This window comes from Homarus americanus, unplaced genomic scaffold, assembly GCF_018991925.1.
Source record: "Homarus americanus isolate GMGI-L3 unplaced genomic scaffold, GMGI_Hamer_2.0 scaffold5637, whole genome shotgun sequence".
NCBI classification, from domain to species: domain Eukaryota; kingdom Metazoa; phylum Arthropoda; class Malacostraca; order Decapoda; family Nephropidae; genus Homarus; species Homarus americanus.
The window spans coordinates 25,712-45,666 of record NW_024725250.1 but is presented as its reverse complement, the minus strand read 5'-3'; the positions used below and the strand labels follow the sequence as shown (position 1 = coordinate 45,666).

Genomic DNA, 19,955 nt, shown 5'->3' with positions numbered 1-19,955 from the left:
CTTACACATCCATGTACACATATTTATACATTCATGTGTGTATCTATTCCGTGTACATAAACAAACACCTGTGTCTATAAACGTACACATTAAAATAATCATGTGTACACGTATACATCAGTCGTTTGGCATAATCATGTGTACACTAAGGCCACATGTACACGGAATAGTATGTGTGTTTTAGTCATTCATGTGTACTGTAGCTGCTATAGTAGGGGTTGTTTACTTGTTTACTTTGTGTATTTACTGTATTTGTTTACATTTGTTGACGATTGTTTTTTGACTGTGTTTATTGATTGTTTACTTGTTTGCTGACTGGTTTGTTTACTTACAGGTGTGGCTCCTTCCCCAACCCTCTCAGGATCTCGGTAAGTCTCCAGTTGTTGTTTTTGTTGTAGACAGTTCTCTCACCTCTCCCCCCCCCTCTCTCTCTTCCCTCTCACCTCTTCCCTCTCTTTTTCCCCTTTCCCATCCCTTCACTTCCTCTCTCTCCCATCTCCCCATTCCTCTCTTCTTTCTCCTCTCTTCTCTCTCACCATCTCTTCCTCCTCTTCTTCCCCTTTCCCATCTCCCCTTTACCTCTCCCATCTCCCCTCCCCTCTCCTCACCCCCTCCCATCTCTTTCCTGTATAGAGAGGCAGTAGTGCCGTTATCTCTCTCTCTCTCTCTCTCTCTCTCGTTTCTTCCTCTTCCCTGTCTCTCCTCTCGTAAATCCTCCTCCCTCTCCTTCTTCCTTTATTTCTTCCTCCTCCTCTTCCCTTATCGCCTTGTCATCACTGGATCCTCTTCATTTCTCTTTTCATTTATTCATTTTGTTTCGCCTTGTCATTCTCTTTCTGTTTATCATAACATGTAAGAGAGAGAGAGAGAGAGAGAGAGAGAGAGAGAGAGATTTCTTATTATTTCGTTATATTTCTATTAATTTATGTATTTTTCTTTATTATTGATATTTTTTCTCGTTTGTTACGTTAAGTTCCCGTAGAGTTTCGTTCTCTCTCTCTCTCTCTCTCTCTCTCTCTCTCTCTCTCTCTCTCTCTCCTTAAATATAATTCACTTTTCCCTTTATATTATTTTTTATTCTTGTTTTCGTTATATATTTTTTTTCTTCACATTTTTCTTTTATTTTCTTCTGTCTTTATCCTCACCTTCCTTTCACTTCTTCTTTATTACATGATATCTCTTGTATACCTCCCGGGTCCTTGTAAAGTGTGTGTGTGTGTGTGTGTGTGTGTGTGTGTGTGTGTGTGTGTGTGTCCCTCCCTCACACACTCACACTTAATGGCTCTTGAAGATGGTGGGAAGATTTGTTTCTGCTCCGGGAGAGGAAGAGGAGGAGAAGAAGAAGAAAGAGGAGGAGGAGGAGAAGAGGAAGAAGAGGAGGTTGGAAGGACGGTTTGGTTAGGTTAGTGTTTGGTTAGGTTAGTGTTTGGTTAGGTTAGTGTTTGGTTAGGTTAGGTTAGTGTTTGGTTAGGGTAGTGTTTGGTTTGGTTGGTGTTGGGTTTGGTTAGTGTTAGGTTAGGTTAGTGTGTTGGGTTGGGTTAGTGTTTGGTTGGGTTAGTGTTTGGTTGGGTTAGTGTTTGGTTAGGGAGTTAGTGTTTGGTTTGGTTAGTGTTTGGTGGAGTGTTTAGGGTTAGGTAGTGTTTGGTTTGTTTGGTTAGTGTTTGGTTAGGTTAGGTTAGTGTTTGGTTAGGTTAGTGTTTGGTTAGGTTAGTGTTAGGTTAGGTTAGTGTTTGGTTAGGTTAGTGTTTGGATAGGTTAGTGTTTGGTTTGGTTAGTGTTTGGTTAGGTTAGGTTAGTGTTTGGTTTGGTTAATGTTTGGTTAGGTTAGTGTTTGGTTAGGTTAGTGTTTGGTTAGGTTAGGTTAGTGTTTGGTTAGGTGAAATAACTTATGGTGTTTAAGCATCAGTTGATCTTTTTATCTTTATTGTAAACATAATATTATCCATTGTTATCACCCATTGTCTCTCTAGTGTTTACTGTGTTTGGTTCTGTGGAGTAAACAAACCATTTTTAAAGGAGGAGGGAAGTGAAAGACAAATAGAGAGAGGGAGGAAGAGAGGGATATTAGAGAGAGCCGCAAGAAGGTCGACAATCATGAATCTTTGGGTAGGATCGAGGACCTTATGGCATTAGGGTACAGGTGTGTCGGGATGATGCACACACCTGTCTGCCTCCCCCCCCCCGTACACACTAATTAATGTAACACCTGCTGAGTGATGAACTATTATTGCTGTGAGGGTGAGGGGGGGAGGGGTAGTTGGTGAGGGGGAAAGAGAGAGGTATATGAAGGTAAGGGAGTAGTAGTAGTAGTAGTAGTAGTAGTCGTAGTAGTAGTAATAATAGTAGTAGTATGATAGCTACTTATGTATTAGGATATTTAATTTTAAGGTAATAAAATGGCGGCGAAGTGTGTGGCTATTGGGGTACATGTTAACACATACCTAGTATATATTAACCCATGTACGCTGGATTAACTAATTATGTATGTGTGTGTGTGTGTGTGTACATTCACCGGTGTGTGTAAGCAGGTGCCTATGCATGTGTGTGTGTCAGCAGTAGGAGGGAGGGGGAGGGAGGTGGGGTCAGCAGTAGGAGGGAGGGGGAGGGAGGTAAAAATATTCGAGGCAGGAAGAGGTAGAAGGAGGCTAAAGGAGGGGATAGGAAGAGACAGAGGGAGGTAGGAAGAGGGAGGAAGAGACAGAGGGAGGGAGGAAGAGTAGGAGGCAGGAGAAGCTCGTGGTTGTGGTCAGCTGAGCCACTTGGGTGTACAGTGACACAGTGAAGGGTGAGCCTCAACACCGTCTGGTGGCTCCTACTCCTCCTCCTCCTCCTCTTCCTCTTCCTCCTCTTCCTCCTCCTCTTGGTCTTTTCCTTCACTTCTTCATATCCTCCTCCTCCTTCTTCTTAATCTCTTCCTTCTCTTCTTCATCCCCTCTTCCTCCTCCTCCTCCTCTTCTTCCTCTTCCTCCTTCTCCTCCTCCTCTTGGTCTTTTCCTTCACTTCTTCATATCCTCCTCCTCCTTCTTCTTAATCTCTTCCTTCTCTTCTTCATCCCCTCTTCCTCCTTCTTCTCCTCCTCCTCCTCTTCCTCCTTCTCCTCCTCCTCGGACCATTTGAAAACCATTCCTAATCTTAAATGCGGCAATAACGTGGTACACCTCCTCGACCATCACCAACTACCAGGCCATTTTCGATCTTGTGTCAGGATGTTGTAAGGCCTAGAATACCTTGTAGGGGCGGCGGGACGGGTTACTGCAAGGAACTATAGCCTCTCTGACGTCGTGGTATAAGGGTGAAAATGACCTTTTTTGTGTATGAGGCGGAAGAGGAAGTTCATGGGTAAGGGAATTTCACCTTCTTTAACTACTAGCTGTAAGGGTGGTAATGCCTTGTGTGTGTGTGTATGTCTATATATATTAAGATTTCGGGGACATCATATACACCATGAGATTTTGGTCTCTATGTCAGCGTGGCCATAAGGACGATAACAGCGATAGACTTAATGTGTGTATCTGTAGAGGCGACCGGAAGCGTAACATGTACCGAACTATGACCATTTATCTCTTCAGGCCATAAGGTTGAAAATGGCCTCTAGTATTCGTATAGGACGGCAAGAATACGATATCCCCGGAATTTTGACCTATATTGCACTCTATCCCAGGGGTGATAATTGCCTGGCAGCGATGTGTAGGGCAATGGAAGGTTATGTGCATGGGGTTTTGGCCTCTGTGGTAGGTGTCTGTAAGGGTGAGGATGGCGTGTGGTAGAGTATCGCCCCCATCTTATTTACGTGCTGGAGAGGATTCTAGAGAGATGCCTAATGTCTGATAACATGTTTAAATATGTGGCTGTTTTTCTGGGACATATATAGTGGCCGTAGAGCCTGCCTTGGCCTTCCTCCCAGCCTTCTCTGCCTGCCTCCCAGCCTTCTCTGCCTGCCTGGCCTTCCTCTCAGCCTTCTCTGCCTGCCTTGGCCTTCCTCCCAGCCTTCTCTGCCTGCCTGGCCTTCCTCTCCAGCCTTCTCTGCCTGCCTGGCCTTCCTCCCAGCCTCTCTGCCTGCCTCTCAGCCTCTCTGCCTGCCTGGCCTTCCTCCTCCCAGCCTTCTCTGCCTGCCTGGCAGCCTTCCTCCCAGCCTTCTCTGCCTGCCTCAGCCTCTGCCCGCCCGGCCTCCTCCCAGCCTCTCTGCCTGCTTGGCCTTCCTCCCAGCCTCTCTGCCTGCCTTGGCCTTCCTCCAGCCTTCCTCTGGTCCTGCCTGGCCTTCCTCCCCAGCCTCTGCCTGCCTGGCCTTCCTCCCAGCCTTCTCTGCCTGCCTGGCCTTCCTCCCAGCCTTCTCTGCCTCGCCTGGCCTTCTCCCAGCCTCTCTCTCTTCCTCCCAGTCTGCTTCTCTGCCTGCCTCCCTGGCCTGCCTCTCAGCCTTCTCCGCCTGCCTGGCCTTCCTCCCAGCCTTCTCTGCCTGCCTGGCCTTCCTCCCTCCTCCTATGCCTCCTACTGCCTGGGTCGGTGAACTCTACTATCAGACCCTGACCACACCTCATTCTGGCATCCCCTTTCTCTCCCCCTTCCCTTCTCCCCTTCCTCCCTTCCCCTTCGCTTTTTCCCCCCTTACATTCCTCCTTTTTTCCCCTGCCGCCTTCCCTCTTCCTCCCCCTTCTCTTCTCTCTCTTCTCTTCCCACCTACTCTTTCCTCAATATTTTCTTCCCTTACCCTCTCCCCACCGTCACCTCTCACCCCCACCTCCCCCTCCCCCAATATGTGGTGAGGGGAGAGTTATCGTAAGCTATTGATTAACTTAACACGATTTAGTTGTGATTCTCAGGGGAGGTTGAGTAGGAGGGGAGGGGAGGAGGGGGGTAGTGGGGAGAGGAAGTGTTGGGGAGAGAGAGAGAGAGGAGGACGAGGGGATGTGAGAAAAAGAAAGGAAAGAGGAAGAAAGGAGAGAGAGAGAGGGTGGTAGAAGGTGTCAGGTCAGGTCAGGTCACTGGGAGATACAGTTACTATTGTATTTATCACATGTCCGTCTCTCTCTCTCTCTCCTGTCTTCTCTCACTTCCCCTTTCTCCTCTCCTCCATCCCTATAACCTAACTCCAACCGCCAGGTAGCGTTAGTGTTTAATCATCAGAAATGCTGAGGGTTGCTAATCGTCAGGTGAACCCCAGGAGGTGGTCAGAGTGGTCAGGTGAGGGTGGGGGTGCATTGGGTCAGGGTTATGGTGAGGCTCTTCCCACCTTTCTCCTTCCCCCACCCTCTCCCTACCCCCCTGTCCCTCCCTTACTCCTCCAACTACCCCCTTCCCAACCCACGACCACAACGGGCATGTACCCACACTAGGGGGTCAACCACACCATCACGACCACACCATCACGACCACACCACCGCAACCACACCATCACAACCACACCATTACAATCTTTTCTTCATTTATCTGCATCTCCTCCTCTTCTTCCTCCCCCTCCACCACCTCCTTCCTCTTCCTCCTCCTCGGGTGTCAGGGCGTCATAAATTAAGGAACAAGTCAACACACATAATGGTGCAAATTGTACCCGTAACACCACTTATCTTCATCTTCTCCCACCACCAATTACAACCTTTATTTGATTCACTGGTGTGTCTTTTTACTCTTCTTCCTCCTCCTCCTTCTTCTTTTTCTTCCGTTTGCTTCTTCTTCTTCTTTGTGTTTCATTTTCTCTCTCCCCCTCTCATCATACTTTCCCTCCCCCTCCTCCTATTCCTCCTCCTCCCCTTCTCCTCTCCCCTTCTACCTCCTCCTCTTCTTCCCCCCTCTTCCTCCTCTTCCTCCTTTAGCGATGTTGACACAAGGAGTTTTCACAGCTTGAGGTGATTGAGTCGGGAGGGGAGGGGGGGGGGGGAGTTCCGGTCCTGTGAGTAAGCACCTGCAACACAAGTAAGTCTCTCTCTCTCTCTCTCTCTCTCTCAGTGATTAATGCGCTTTTACACAATTTATACAGCTCACCTGTTTTGACACCGTAATTATCTACCTTACCTGTGAGTGAGGGACGAGTATTAGTAAAAACAAAAAAGCATCGAGGTAAAGAGATCGGAGACCATAAAAGAGTGGATTTAACTCCACGTAATTGTAATCCCCGATTCTATTTTTTTTATATATATACTGTATATACTACGCCATTATTTGTTTACGTCACGGATGGCGGGAAAGCAGTGGCATTGATTTGAGTGTTATTACAGTATTTACGGATTCTATTTTTGTTTTAATAGGCTGTCATTATTTATACTTTAAAGTGTGGATGGCGCCAAAAGAAAAGACAAACGAGCATCGTTTTAGTGTTATTATTATCGTATTTATACCGTCGCTTCACGAATTGAGGTAAGAGTCGGACACCGTAAAACAATAGATTCAACCCCACGTCATTGTAGTCTCAGATTCTCTTTTGTTTTGTTTTTGTTGCTCTTTAGTTCACCAATTGTCTTTTATTGTCTGATGGCGGGAAAACACGGTGTTGTTTTAGTGTGTATTATTAATGTCTGATCGCTTTAACGAGGCTGGGAACACTGTGGGAGGGCAATAAAGTCTCAGTAAAGGAGTTTTAATGCCACAAAAGTTGTAAAATAAGCGCCTGATACATCCTGCTGGGCAGAGAGTTAAAGCGTTTATAGTTTGAGGTTGGAAGGTTAATATTGCTTGTGTAAGGAATATGCTCTCTCTCTCTCTCTCTCTCTGTACCATAAAATAGTTTTAATTCTACCTCCTCCTACCCTTACTTTCCCCCTCTTCATCCTCTTTTCTCCCTTCTCTTCCTCTCCCTATCTATTTTTCCCTTCCTCCTCCTATCCTTTCTTTCCTCCTCTTCCCCTTTATTCTTTCTCCTTCCCTACCCCCCCCCCACCCCAGCGCCGTGTATTTAGTCTCCATTATCTTGTTTCTTGGTGATTTTAATTAACGACTCAAGTGTCGGCTTGCTGGGGTGGTTAACTGTGTTCATGTTACTCCCCTACCCTCTCGCCTCCTATCCCATCCTCTCCCATCCCCGCCTCTCCCCTCAACTTCATTTTCTATTTCCCGCTTCCTCTTTCCTCCCTTTCGTTTGTCTTTATTATTGTTATTATTATTATTAGTATTGTTGTTGTTATTGTTGTTGTTGTTGTTGTTGTTGTTGTTGTTGTTGTTGTTGTTAAGTTACTTGTTGTAGAGAGTAGGTAAACGTGTGAGTTTGTTTACTAACTTCTTTTTACGTGTTTCAGGTGATGGGTGTGAGGGTGCGGGCGCGCGGGGGGGCGTGGGCGTGATGGTGGGGCGCCCGTAATGCGCGAGTCACCCCTGGAGGGAGCCACCGCCCCCCGGAACAAGCAGGCGCCCTCCAGCCTCAGCGGGGCGACTGCTGGCTCCGTGGGTGCCTCCGCCCACCCACACCCCCACCAGCCACCCCACCACCGCCCCCACCACCCGCCCAAGCACCAGCACCACTTCCACCACCACCACGCCAATAAACATCACCAGCAGCAACAACAACAACATAACTACCACACGACGCCCAACAAGACGCAGAGCACCGCCCAGTATCAGCAAGGTAAGCAGAAGAGCGTCGCTTACCAGCAGGGCAAGCAGCAGACGCCGCAGCAGTACCAGCACCAACACACCACCTCTGCTGCACCCTCGTCCCAGCAGCAGAGGAGTCAGGCGAGTCAACAAGGGCAGCAGCAACAGCCCCAACCACAGCAGCAGCAGCGCCTCCAACAGCAGCAGCAGCAACAACAGCAAAGTGGAGTGGCAGGACAGCCTCGGCAACAAGCACCCAACTTCGAGTATGACGACCAGGAGTGGGACGTGGGCGTGGGCGACCTGATCATTGACCTGGACGCCGACATCGCCCAGGCGGACCGTGGGAGGATGAGCTCCGCCGCCCCGCCCCCCCAGCACCACCATCATCACCATCACCACCATCATCACCATCACGCCAACGCCTCCTCCTCCAACACCGCCACCGCCACCACCGCCAGCGGCCCCCAGCAGCAGCAACAACAACAGGCGGGTGGCGGACAGTCGCAGCAACAGACGCCAGAAGACAAACACAGCCTCAAGATGAAGATCAAGAGGACGAAACCGACCACAAAAAACAGCGAGGCCAAACACGAGATCGTCAAGCCCGACATGGGTCCCGGGCCGCCTCACCCAGCCCCTGCGGGACCCCTGCAGCACCACCACCAGCTGCACCAACAACACCCGCCCCTACCGCAGCAACAACAACAACAACAACAACAACAACAACAACAACAACAACAACAACAGCAACAACAACAGCAACAACAACAACAACAACAACAACAGCAGCAACAACAACAACAACAACAGCAGCAACAACAACAACAACAACAACAACAACAACAACAACAACAACAACAACAACAGCCGCCACAGCAGCAGCATCCACAGCATCAACAGCCTCCCCAGCAGCAGCCACAGCTTCAGCAGACGACGACTCCGCCGCCCAACCATCACCACAACGGCGCTCACATCAAGTTAGAGGGCGGGGAGATCAACGGGCGGCCAACACCCCCCCGTTCACAGCCTCATGTCCGCGCCACCCACAAGAAGGACAAGCGGCGCCACGACCTCAACGGCACGGCGTCGCCACCCCCGCCGAGCGTATCGTCCCCAAGGGCACTGTCCACGCCCCCAGCGGCAGCGGCGCCGGTTATGGTGGCGACGCCGGGTGGAGGTGGAGGGACGTCGGGTGGCGTGGCATCACCTCCCTTGGCGACCGTGAAGCTGGAGCCTCGAGCACCCAGCTCCTCCCCCAGCAGGGCCACCACGCCCCTCACACACTTCAACCTCAAGAGTGAAACACCGCCTCCCTCCAAGCGACCTAAAGTAGTAAGTACCAAGACCTCTTGTTTTATTATGTAGCTTTAAGAATCACCTGAAGATTAACCACCCTAACTCTACCTGGGGGGGGGGGTGACTAGGTTAGGTTGGCATTAGAGTGTTTAATCCACAGGTTGAAATAAAATAGTCTAATCTTCAGGTAATCTCAAGATAGTGGTATACACACAGGTGACCAGAACATAAGGGTTACTGCCTTGTAGGGGGGCAGCAAACTGATCACCTCAACCTGTTTTTGTTGAGCCAAACCCACACACAGCGAGGCACCTATGGACTCTCATGTAAAGAAGGAGAGTTGTCCATAAATCACCTGTCACACTCAACAGGTATTGTGTACCGTAAGGAAAAACAAAACAAGAAAAGCTGGATTCTTCTGGAAAAACAATCACTTTACACGTCTCTCTCTCTCTCTCTCTCTCTCTCTCTCTCTCTCTCTCTCTCTCTCTCTCTCACACACACACAGAAGCACCAGGTGAAATAAAAACAATGGTGACAATTTAAAAGACAAAAATTTAAGGGATCTTTGTTTTCGTTTTTTATATACGTTTTATTTTCTACGGTGGTGGAATGGTAAATATACTGAACTATCCTGCCTGTAAACTATCCTGATCGTAGACTATCCTGACCGTACACTAAGAAAACACTTTGGAGAACAAGGCGTGTCTGAAGAACCCCAACGGCTCCTCCTTCCCCATCCCCCCCACCCCCCACCTGCCGACAGACTGAGGGGGGGGGGGGTAAAAATAGCTTGTGAGAGTAGCATAGCATTCTATTACCCTGGACCAATCTCTGGGCGTGGTCAGCTGGGGTTGAGGAGGGAGGTAGGATGGAGGAGAGTCCTAGATGGTTGAATAGCATGGCTGAAGATCCTTTAGTGGTGTTAGGAGGCCGTAGGATGAATGAAAGGAGCTGCAGATTGGAGGGGAGAGGCCTAGGGTGGTTGAAGATCCTATGGTAGTGGTAGGAGGCCGTAGGATGATAGGAAGGAGCTCTGGGGGCGAGGAAGGAAGAATGGAAGGAGGTGGGGGAGTCCTAGATGTTTGAGTATGATGTTTGAAGATCCTTATTAAATTAAATCCAAGATGGGGAAAATAACGTTGCAATGGGATGAAGAATCAGTCGTCAATAGGTTCTCGGTCTCATCCTCCGTAACTTAAGAATCTTTGAGAATCAGTTAGTAGTTTCCGACCGTGGCAGTATTACTGTTGGTGATTTATTGCACAGTTTTACGTCAGTGTTATTGCTGTTGACGTCATCACTCTCGTCTCGTTTACCGAAAAAAAAATGTTTGTAAAGTCAAAAGAGAAAAATTGTTACGTTTTGGCAATTTCATTTCATTTACGTTTTTTATTTATTTTTTTTTCCCTGTCCGTTTTATACCATTTTTTTTTCTTTTTACTATTCCGTTTATCCGGTGGCAGTTAGTTCTTGTATGACGGGAGACGGACGTAAATTGATGAGATAATCAGGAGAGTGAAGGAGGGCTTAACACTTTTGTCTCTGTTTACATCAGCCACCACCACCGCAGCGCTATTTTGATGCTCCTATAACCATGTATCGCAGCAGTTGTACAAGGGGTTTGGCGGGAAGGAGACGCTGTTTGGGCATTACTTTGTCATACTGGGAACATAATCCTGCTATTGAAGCTTTTGCAGCATTGAGGCTCAAAGATTTTCACGGGAAGAGCAGTGGCTTACGTCTTTTGTGTTCCCGGACGCGCGTAATTGTTGGCGCGAATGGCGTGGAGAATTTTCCCGCCCCAGATGGTGTTCTGTTTTTCCTGGGTTGGCGGTGCAAACTGTCAGGTTGTGGCGAGTCTACGATCACATTCACATATATAGGAATTTCTGCGTTGTCTTTTATTTTACTGGGTGTATTTTTGTGCCACGAGATAATGTATATAATATGATAGCAGCGGTTGAGAAGCAGCCCAGTGTCTGGGAAAATGGTTCGGGTGAGCGAAGGTTTGTGTGAGCGAGAGAGAGAAGCAGGGCGGCCAGGGTGGGTGGAAGTGTTGAATAATTATATGCAGCCGAGCGGAAGATTATGTCCCTCACTTGGAAGATTACACTCTTAAAAACTTGTGATTGTCCTCTCTCTCTCTTACGCTCATATAGATACATCCCTTCATTATTCTTCTAATGGCCCTATAACCCTTCATGACCACGCCGACCATACCTCCACTAACACACTTTTGCTGCTGTATAATAACAATCCGAGTTCTCGTTTTCATGGGAGGATAAATATGTGGGATTTTTCTACAGCACAAAATCCAAATCGAAGCTACAACAGTAAAAGTGAGAAAAAAATCCCTAAAAGTCTAGCCAACGGCAGCAATAGCGGTGAGAAATAGCTTAAGCCGTGGCGAGAGAGCGGAGGGAAAATAGACCTTGTGTTTGGGCGATATAGAAGCGGAAACCTTATATCTTCAAGGGTGAGGGATGACTGCCATAGGGACCGGGTCTGAAATCCTCCCCCAGATGATGCTCAGTTTTTCCCCTGCCTATAGGACTGTCCCAATTGTCTAAAGCGACGTTTATCAACCATTGGACTATGTTAATAGCTTGGCCCTACCAGATGGGGGGTAGGTAGTTAGCGGGATTAAAACAGATTGGTTTTCAGCTCGTGTGTTTGTATAGTTGTCGTGAGGTGTGTGTGTGTGTGTGTGTGTATTGATTGTTATCTCTGGAAGGCCTGGGGGTGAGGGTATTTGTTACATCTGAGAACTTTCACAAACATGTAACATATATACACACACAAGAGAAAAACATTGAAAGACACATATACACACACACACACAACGACACGGATACACAAAGACTTACCTAAACACACACACACACACTCTCTCTCTCTCTCTCTCTCTCTCTCTCTCGTCTGTTATAGGGTGTTATATCATGCCATATATTACTGTGGTATGGAGTGTGCCGCTATCATATTGATGGTTATCGTACCACAGTCCTCAGCCGTCTGCTTCCTACCCCCCTTCTCCCACCAAACTCCCGCATTCCCCCTCACCACTACCTCAGTCCTCTTAAACGGATAAACACCATCTTTTTATACTTATTCCTATACTTACACTTTATTTATACTTATCAGGTACGGAAATATATAGATGACAGAATAACAGAGGAATGGGGGATGTAGCTTGCTTGCATGTGTTTCATCATACTGGGAGTGGTGCGTCAGTGTGTGTGTGTGGCCCTGGTTAGCGGGGCCTTGGCTATGTTTTGCGGTATAATGACGTAAACGAGAATAATTATATTTAGTTGTAGATTGAAGTTAGTGATAATGAGTGTAATTAAGCGCGAATAATGTTTAGTTGTAGAATAATAATAATAATAATAATAATAATAAAAATTACTTATTATAAAAATTGAGAAATCTTTAATTGGAGAAAAAAATAATAACATTGATAACACTAAATTTATTAAAGTAACGTAAAAAAAATAATTAGATAAAGATGAAATACAATGTAAAGAAAGCGAGTCATAATTATTCAGTCAGATTTCAATTTATTTCGTTCGCGATTTTTTCATTACGTTTTTTATGATAAGTAAATTATTTCTATATTGAAGGGTTTTAGTTTATTGTTATCTGGGTTTTGTGTGTTGATTATCTATACTTGTTTCTGGTCTTGGGGGGGGGGTGGTGCTGGGGTGATACTGTTATGGCCTGGTTAGTTGACTTGTACTGTTAACGGGTGTCGCATGCTGCTGATAATGTTAGTTGAAAGTGTGTGTGTGTGTGCTGGGGGGGAAGGGGTGTTGCCATCTGTCGCTATACTGCTTGGTGGTGTTGCAGTTACCAATCATAGCTGTGTGTGGTGTTGCAGTGTTACCATTCATGGCTTTTTTTGTAATGTTGCAGTGTTGCCAGATAGATAATACCAGGGTGACAGTAAACACGAGAGAAATATTTGTGTTGCGTGTTACTGCCACCTTCCCTACCACCATGGGGGGAGGGGGTAGCAATGGGGACAGATTACAAATATTTTTTAGATGAGATCAGATTTTTATTAGTATGACAGATTACATGGTTTAAAAAAATGGGCAGTAGATTCGGATTTTTTATAATATGGCAGATTACAAACTTATAACTGGTCCACTGCATACGGATTTTGGGTAAAGACGGATTTTTTTTGTTAGGAATGGTCTTCATATTTGCCAGATTTTGGATAGTTTAAACACGGTTTTGTTATTTTAACGTTTCATAACTTGACAGATTTTTAATACAGGTTTTTGTTATAACTTGGTTTTATATCCCAGATTTATATTAAAGACAGGATTATCGATTTAACTGATGCCAATATACCAGATTTCTACTAATTTATCGTTTAACCGATCTATATACACCAACTTTGTACACCTTTACACCAGATTTATATTGTAATCCGATTTAGATGATTTACATAGTCATTACACACCCGATTACACACCAAGGCATCACTTAAATCGGCTGTGAATGGGACGATTTCAGTAACATTATCCACATCATTAAACAGCAGATTGCTATTGGGGGTTTCACCTAGGTGATTAGCACACGGTGATTGGTGATTGGTTCAACTCCGGTACGTACGGAAGCCGGTTGTGATTTGCCGGATAAAAAAAATATACACAGATTGCCGGATAAAGATGAGGTCTATCTGATCAAGTGTGTGTTTGGGTGAAAGTCGTCTCAAGTGACATCATCTCACGGGACGATTTTCACCCTCACTGACAAGAGGCAATAAGGGTGATTAGGGTTTGGAGATTGAGGGTTGTGGGTTAGGCTCTTAATGTCTCTTCTGCTGGTCCACCCCGGTGATAGGGTGTGTGTGGGGGAATTGTTTTCCCAATTGGTTGGATGTTTTTTCAGAGTTGTTCGTTTGTGTGTGTCATCCATCTCGCTCCGTTTGTCTGTCGGTGTTAGCTTTGATTGTCACTGCGTGTGTTTGTGTGTGTGTGTGTGTGTTTTACTGCTTATTGTGTTGGTGCAGCAATGTTTGTTTATTTGAGTGTAGTATTTGTTTAAGTGTGTGGTGTTTGTTTAAGTGTCTTATGTTTATATTGCGTCTGTGTAAGTGTGTGTGTGTGTGTGTGTGTGTGTGTGTGTTCTCATCTATATTCATTTATCCTCCTGTCCTCTTCTCCCCCTCCCCCCTCTCCTTCTCTTCTCCCCCTCCCCCTCTCCCTCTCCCCTCTCCCTCAACTCACTTTCCCTCTCACTGAGTCGCTTAACTCGATCACTCGCTCGCTACAGTTACTTTATCATAGATTGTTTGAGACTGGGTCCAGGAGGCTTCGAGGGGGAGGGGGGTAAGGAGGAGGAGGAGGAGGAGAAGGGGGAGGAGGAGGAAGAGGAGGGGGAAAAGGAGGAGGGGGAAGGAGGGGGAGATGGGGTAGTCAAGTGAAGATAAATAGTCCCTCTCCCTTTCCACCTCCACCTCCCCCCTCTCCTCCTCCTCTTCCCCCTCCTCCTCCTCCTCCTCCTCCTCCTCTCCTCTTCCTCCTCCTCCTCCTCCTCCCTCTTCCCCTCTCCTCCTCTCCTCTTCCTCCTCTCTCCTCTCCTCCTGCCACGGGTGAAAAAGGTGATCGTGGGTCCCATAGATATGACATTTGTTAGGGACAGATGTCAGCTTTGGTACCCCTGTGCAGCTGGGTGAACTGGGTGTGTCCGGGGATCGAACCACCGACTCCTGAAACAAGAGACTAGTGTTGTTTCCATTCGACTCCCGGACTCCAACACCACAGAAACAACAATGTTTTTTTATTATTTCTAGTAAGTAAATCTGAAGGGTTATATTACAGTATATCCTTAAAGGTTGGTAAGTGAAGGTAACAGTAATATAATTTTGTTGGTTTATTTTGTGAGGTAATTTCTGTGAGGGTAATCTTGTGTGTGCCACCGTCGTAGATATTGACATAGACTACGAGGAATATTTACCGTAGGGCCGCACGAGGGTGTGGGTGAGGACTGAGGTCTGGCTCTATGGCTGCAAACATCGATTTCCTGTACCAGATGCCAACGCTCCTATTTTTAGATTATGTGAGAATTTCTTCCTGTGAAAATGTTGGAATATTTCTTTATTATTTTTAATACTTTGTAAAGCTTCAGCCTCTATCGACCTTTCCGGGAGGCTTCATTCTCGCTCACTATGTTTTTTTTTTATTCTTTCTCTGAATCGAGTTTCAAGAGGTTGAAGAAAAAACTCCCAAGAAATTTTTGAAGGAGGCAAGTGAGTGGTGGAGGCAGTGTGTGGTGAGGCCAGCAGGGTCGACCCTCCCTCTGCTCTCTCTCAGGTTTTCAACTTTCCGGTCCCAGGTGTGAGGAGCCAAATTCCCGCGCGGTAATTTAAAAGCGAGCATCCAATTCTTTGTTTTAAAACATGTTGTTTTTATCATTCGAGAAAGAAAGATTTAAGTAATAGAAAAGCGTGTAGGAGTTGTAAAGAATTTCTAGTCTTTATAAACCTCTTTTTTTCTGACGTTTGTTGAGAACGACCTGATATTTCCCATCTGGCAACTGTTCAATGGCCAAGAACGACGACGTGTTGTCACCGAGATAACATGTACTGATTTTCTCTTTCCGTTGTTTGTAACCGTGACACACACACACACACACACACTTCAGTAAACATTCTACATTAACCATTACTATTAAGTTAAAGATACGTGGCGGATAGAAGATAATAAGGTGGTAGGGTAGGGTAGGATTGGTTAGGGTAGGATAGGGTGAAGTAGGGTAGGGTAGGATAGGGTGAAGTAGGGTAGGGTAGGGTAGGGGACAGACCGTGCGGTATAAATTAACACTAGTGGTCTGAGCCATCTAGTGAGCTCTGGCAATCTCTCGCCCTGTACACAGAACTAGACCAGCCGCCCCTCGGAAATTGAGAGACCAAAACTTGACATTTATTACCTGTATATTAATTGAATTTTTATGACGTTATTAATGCTTGTCGTTTCTGCTTGAGAGGAGGTGTTCTTTCCTCTCATATTTTTTACGTCAGTTAGTTTCCCGCCAGAATAAAATGTTGTATAAAAATGATGACTAGATAGATGAAGAGAGAAGTACAGTGTAAGTTCATCAGTGTGGGAGAAAGGTCGCTGGCTGGCTGACTGGTGGGGTGAGAAAGTGTTGACTCGTAGAATGTTAGAATGTTGGGGTGTATGATGTGAGGGGGGGTTAAGGGGTGTTTACCGGGGGAAGGGGTGCTGATTACTGGGGCAGGGGGTGATGTTTACTGGGTGAGGGGGTGATGTTTACTGGGTGAGGGGGTGATGTTTACTGGGTGAGAGGGTGATGTTAACTAGGGGAGGGGAAGCTGAGGGGAGGATATTTAAGCAATTTAAACCTAGAACAGGTAAACAAAATCATGATAGGTAAACAATTTATGTAAGTATTGGTCTAGGTCGTACTTAAGTTACTTTTTACTCTACTTAATTGACTTGTTTGCCTTCGAGTTACTATTTTAAGTATAGATCTAATTTTATTTATGTCCTGTTGTATGACTTGGTGTATTTGTTGACACGTCGAGGGGGTGGGTGGAGTGGGGAGGGGGGGTGGGTGGGAGGGGGAGGGGGGTAGGTGGAGGGGAGGGGTGGGTGGAGGGGTGGGTGGGTGGAGTGGGGGGTGGGTGGAGTGGGGAGGGGGTGGGTGGAGTGGGGAGGGGGTGGGTGGAGTGGGGAGGGGGTGGGGGTGGGAGAAGTTGGGTGGGTACTAACTTACAACCCAGACTTGAGTTAAGTGAGTTTATTGCTTCGTAACACGCTAGCCCACTCCCCAACCCACCCCTCAACCCACTACACATCCCACTCTCCCCCCCCCACCCATTACACCTTAATTTGTAGCCCACCCTCCACCCACCACTCCCTCACACACACACACACACATACACAGTAGTAGAAAATAAGTATAAATGATAGTAGTTTAAGTAAAAAGTACTTACTGTTAAGTGTGTTTGACTGTGGGAGAGAGGGGGGTGGGGTGACAGGAGGTGACAAGTGGGTTAGAATGAAGCAATAAGAGCGAGAGTCCTTAAGTTTCATGATAGGGATTCTCAATCTTATTGCTATCTCGTTTACGGGTTGACTTTCAGAGGCAAGAGAATGGTAACCCCCTTTGATGGTTATCATTATTATTATTATTATTAGTAGTAGGTAGTAGTAGTAGTAGTAGTTTATTTTGAGATGTAGATACGGAAACGTTATCTTTTGTGTTATTTATATTTATCTCTTAAGAGTACTATTACACCAAAAACACACACACACACACACACACACACACACACACACACACACACACACACACACAGCCAGTTTTCTCCAGTGACATTTAGTTATTGGCACGACCACCCTCCCTCCCCCTCACCTCCCCCCCTCCTCCCCTCACCTCCCCCCCTCCTCCCCTCTTACCCCTTTATCCCAGTATCCCGGGTGGGGGGAGGGGGGGTAGCATTAAACATTTAGAGAGCGATCAATATTATATAGCGAGTCTTTACGCTGGTTAATGATACTTGGTAGTGGACGAAAACCTCTGGCAGCGTTGCAGAATTTATCGTTCACACACTACATTTTCCTCTCCGTGGACGAGCGGTTTTGGGAGTCTCAAGATCTCGTAAGTTAGAAGTCACTCCCCGCCTTAACTGAGTGGCCCCCCACGTCTCGGACCACCTGAAGATTAGACACCCGTTTTTTTTTACTTTGAAAATTAATCTAACTTAACCCTGAGTGTTTTCTCCACGTCTCTGATCACTTGAAGATCAGTCACCCTTTTTTAACCTTGAAAATGAACCTAACTTAACTTAATCTAATATAACTTAATCCTAACTTAGCCGAATGTAACCTAACTTAACGTAAACCTAACTTAACCTAACCTAACTCCATTAGATCCACACATTCAATAACCTAGGGTGTCTAATCTTCAGGTGATTCGACATTACTAAACTACCCTCTCTAACAACCCTACTAAGATGACTACTGAATGACTTCCCCCATCGTTAAAGTCTGTCCCCGGAACTAACGACATGGAAACCCACCAAATTGCCTCACTTACGACCACGTCACAAAGATGAATTCTCAAAAGTTTCTACGTTAGATTTTTTTTTTCTTTTAGGAGGGTCGGGGTGATGGTGGCAAATATGTCGTTGAATTTCTGCTGTGACTGTAGATGTGTGTGTGTGTGTGTGTGTGTGTGTGTGTGTGGGAGGGAGGCAGGCGGGAGGGTAGTTGTGTTACTTGGTTCAGGGTGAGAGAAAGAGAGAGATGGAAAGGAGAAAGGAGAGGAGAGAGGGAAGTGAAAGAAAGAAGAGAGAAATAAGGAATGAATATTTGTATAGCCGGAGATAAGGTTCGTGTCAACAAAGGAAACATTATTCTCTGGGTAAACTGGAGATAAAATAACAGAGATAGAGAGAGACTCTGTTCTGCTGCCTGGAGGGAGAGATAACACGAAGATAAAGCTTGATAAGGGAGACAACAGTTTGATTAGGAGATTATAAATGGCGCTGAGAGAGGTAAGAGACTCGTCGTTTGTGTGTGGAGAAACCGTGAGAGATACTATGTAATTGTCAGATACTGTAATGGAAGTGATGCAGATAGTCACACACACACACACACACACACACACACACACACACACACACACACACACACACACACACACACACACACACACACACACACACCTACTGCTACTGTCCTGGGCTGGGGGAGAGGGGGGGGGGGAGATTAGGTAGATAGCTACATGTGGATAAACAAATAAATATAGATAAGATAGATATGTAGGGAAGGCTGTAGGTGGAGAGACAGACAGACAGACAGACACACAAACAAACAATGTGTGTTTTTGTAAGAGTGTGTGCGTGTGTATATGTTTATGGTTTAAGGATCTGTTAACCAAAATTTGATATCTTGATTATAACTTGTTCAAATGGCTTTTAGAAAATGTTCAAATGATTTTTAGAATATTTTAATTACTTTTGCAATGCTAATTACTCGCCACTTATGGGTTTTCGAGGTCATTTCTTGGTGCTTGTGTATTATTCTGGATGTGTATGTATGTATGTGCGCGTGTGTGTAAATATCGAGGGTTTTAGCAGCACCCTCATAAACCTTGGCAGTTAAGATGGAATTTCAGTTTTTATTGATATTTTTATTCTCTCTTGTCACGTGATATAAGTCTGTTTGGTATATTTATTGGTTTATATTGGTTTATTTACAGTAATTTGTGTTTATTTACATTAATTTGGGTTTATGTACATTAGTTTGGGTTTATTTACATTTATTTGTGTTTATTTTAGTTTATTTTCATATTTTATTTTAGTTTTTGTCTTTATTGTTTTATATTTGGTTTATTTACATTTATTTTCGTTTATTTACATTTATTTTGGTTTATTTTCACCTTTCTTGGTTTATCGCCATTATGGGTGTCCAGTTAGCATATTTATTAAAAAAAATATTGTTTTTATTTCCGGGTTATGACGTTAATTGGCCGCCAGGAGTTAATACTAAGAGAAATATGATTAATTAGCGCAAGATGTGTTAAGGGAGGAGGGGATGGGGGGTTGGAGTCGGGGAAGGGGGTGATCTAAGGGGAGGGGTGTGGGAGCCAGGGGAAGGGGGTGGTCTAAGGGGAGGGGGAAGGGGTGTGAACTAGGGCATCAATCATATAAGTTCCCACGATATGTATCCCAGAGAGAGAGAGAGAGAGAGAGAGAGAGAGAGAGAGAGAGAGAGAGAGACGTTTTGTACATTCCTTTGTCTCTCTCTCTCTCTCTCTCTCTCTGTCACTGGCCTTGTGTTCATTCCTACTGCTTTATTTCCTCAATACACACACACACACACACACACACACACACACGCACACACGCACACACGTATAATATATGTATACTGTATATCAGTGTGTTTAAATATACATCAACTTGACTCAATTATCTTTAATGACTTGACTAGAAGCCGTGTGTGTGTGTGTGTGTGTGTGTGTGTGTGTGTTTATATATGTTTGTTGTCATAGTTCCTTCTGTCGCTTTCTACACACTTATCATGCACCACACTGTCGTTCTCATTCCTTCGTTTTTCTCTCTCCTTCCCTCCCTTCCCCCTCCTTCTCCTCCC

General features: G+C 45.7%; 1 protein-coding gene across 3 annotated transcripts in view; it reads left to right on the top strand.

Annotated features, from left to right (window-relative positions):
* The window catches only part of LOC121864772 (nascent polypeptide-associated complex subunit alpha, muscle-specific form-like), a gene marked incomplete at its 3' end in the record, with an annotated part of 93,193 nt that overhangs the window by 50,686 nt on the left and 22,552 nt on the right, over positions 1–19,955 (top strand). For 2 of the 3 annotated variants that reach the window (XM_042363937.1, XM_042363936.1), the window contains 2 exon segments: positions 335–368; positions 7,221–8,850. In XM_042363937.1, coding sequence (XP_042219871.1) covers positions 7,282–8,850 — 1,569 coding nt within the window. In that variant the 5' untranslated portion in view covers positions 335–368; positions 7,221–7,281. 3 annotated transcript variants of the gene reach the window in all.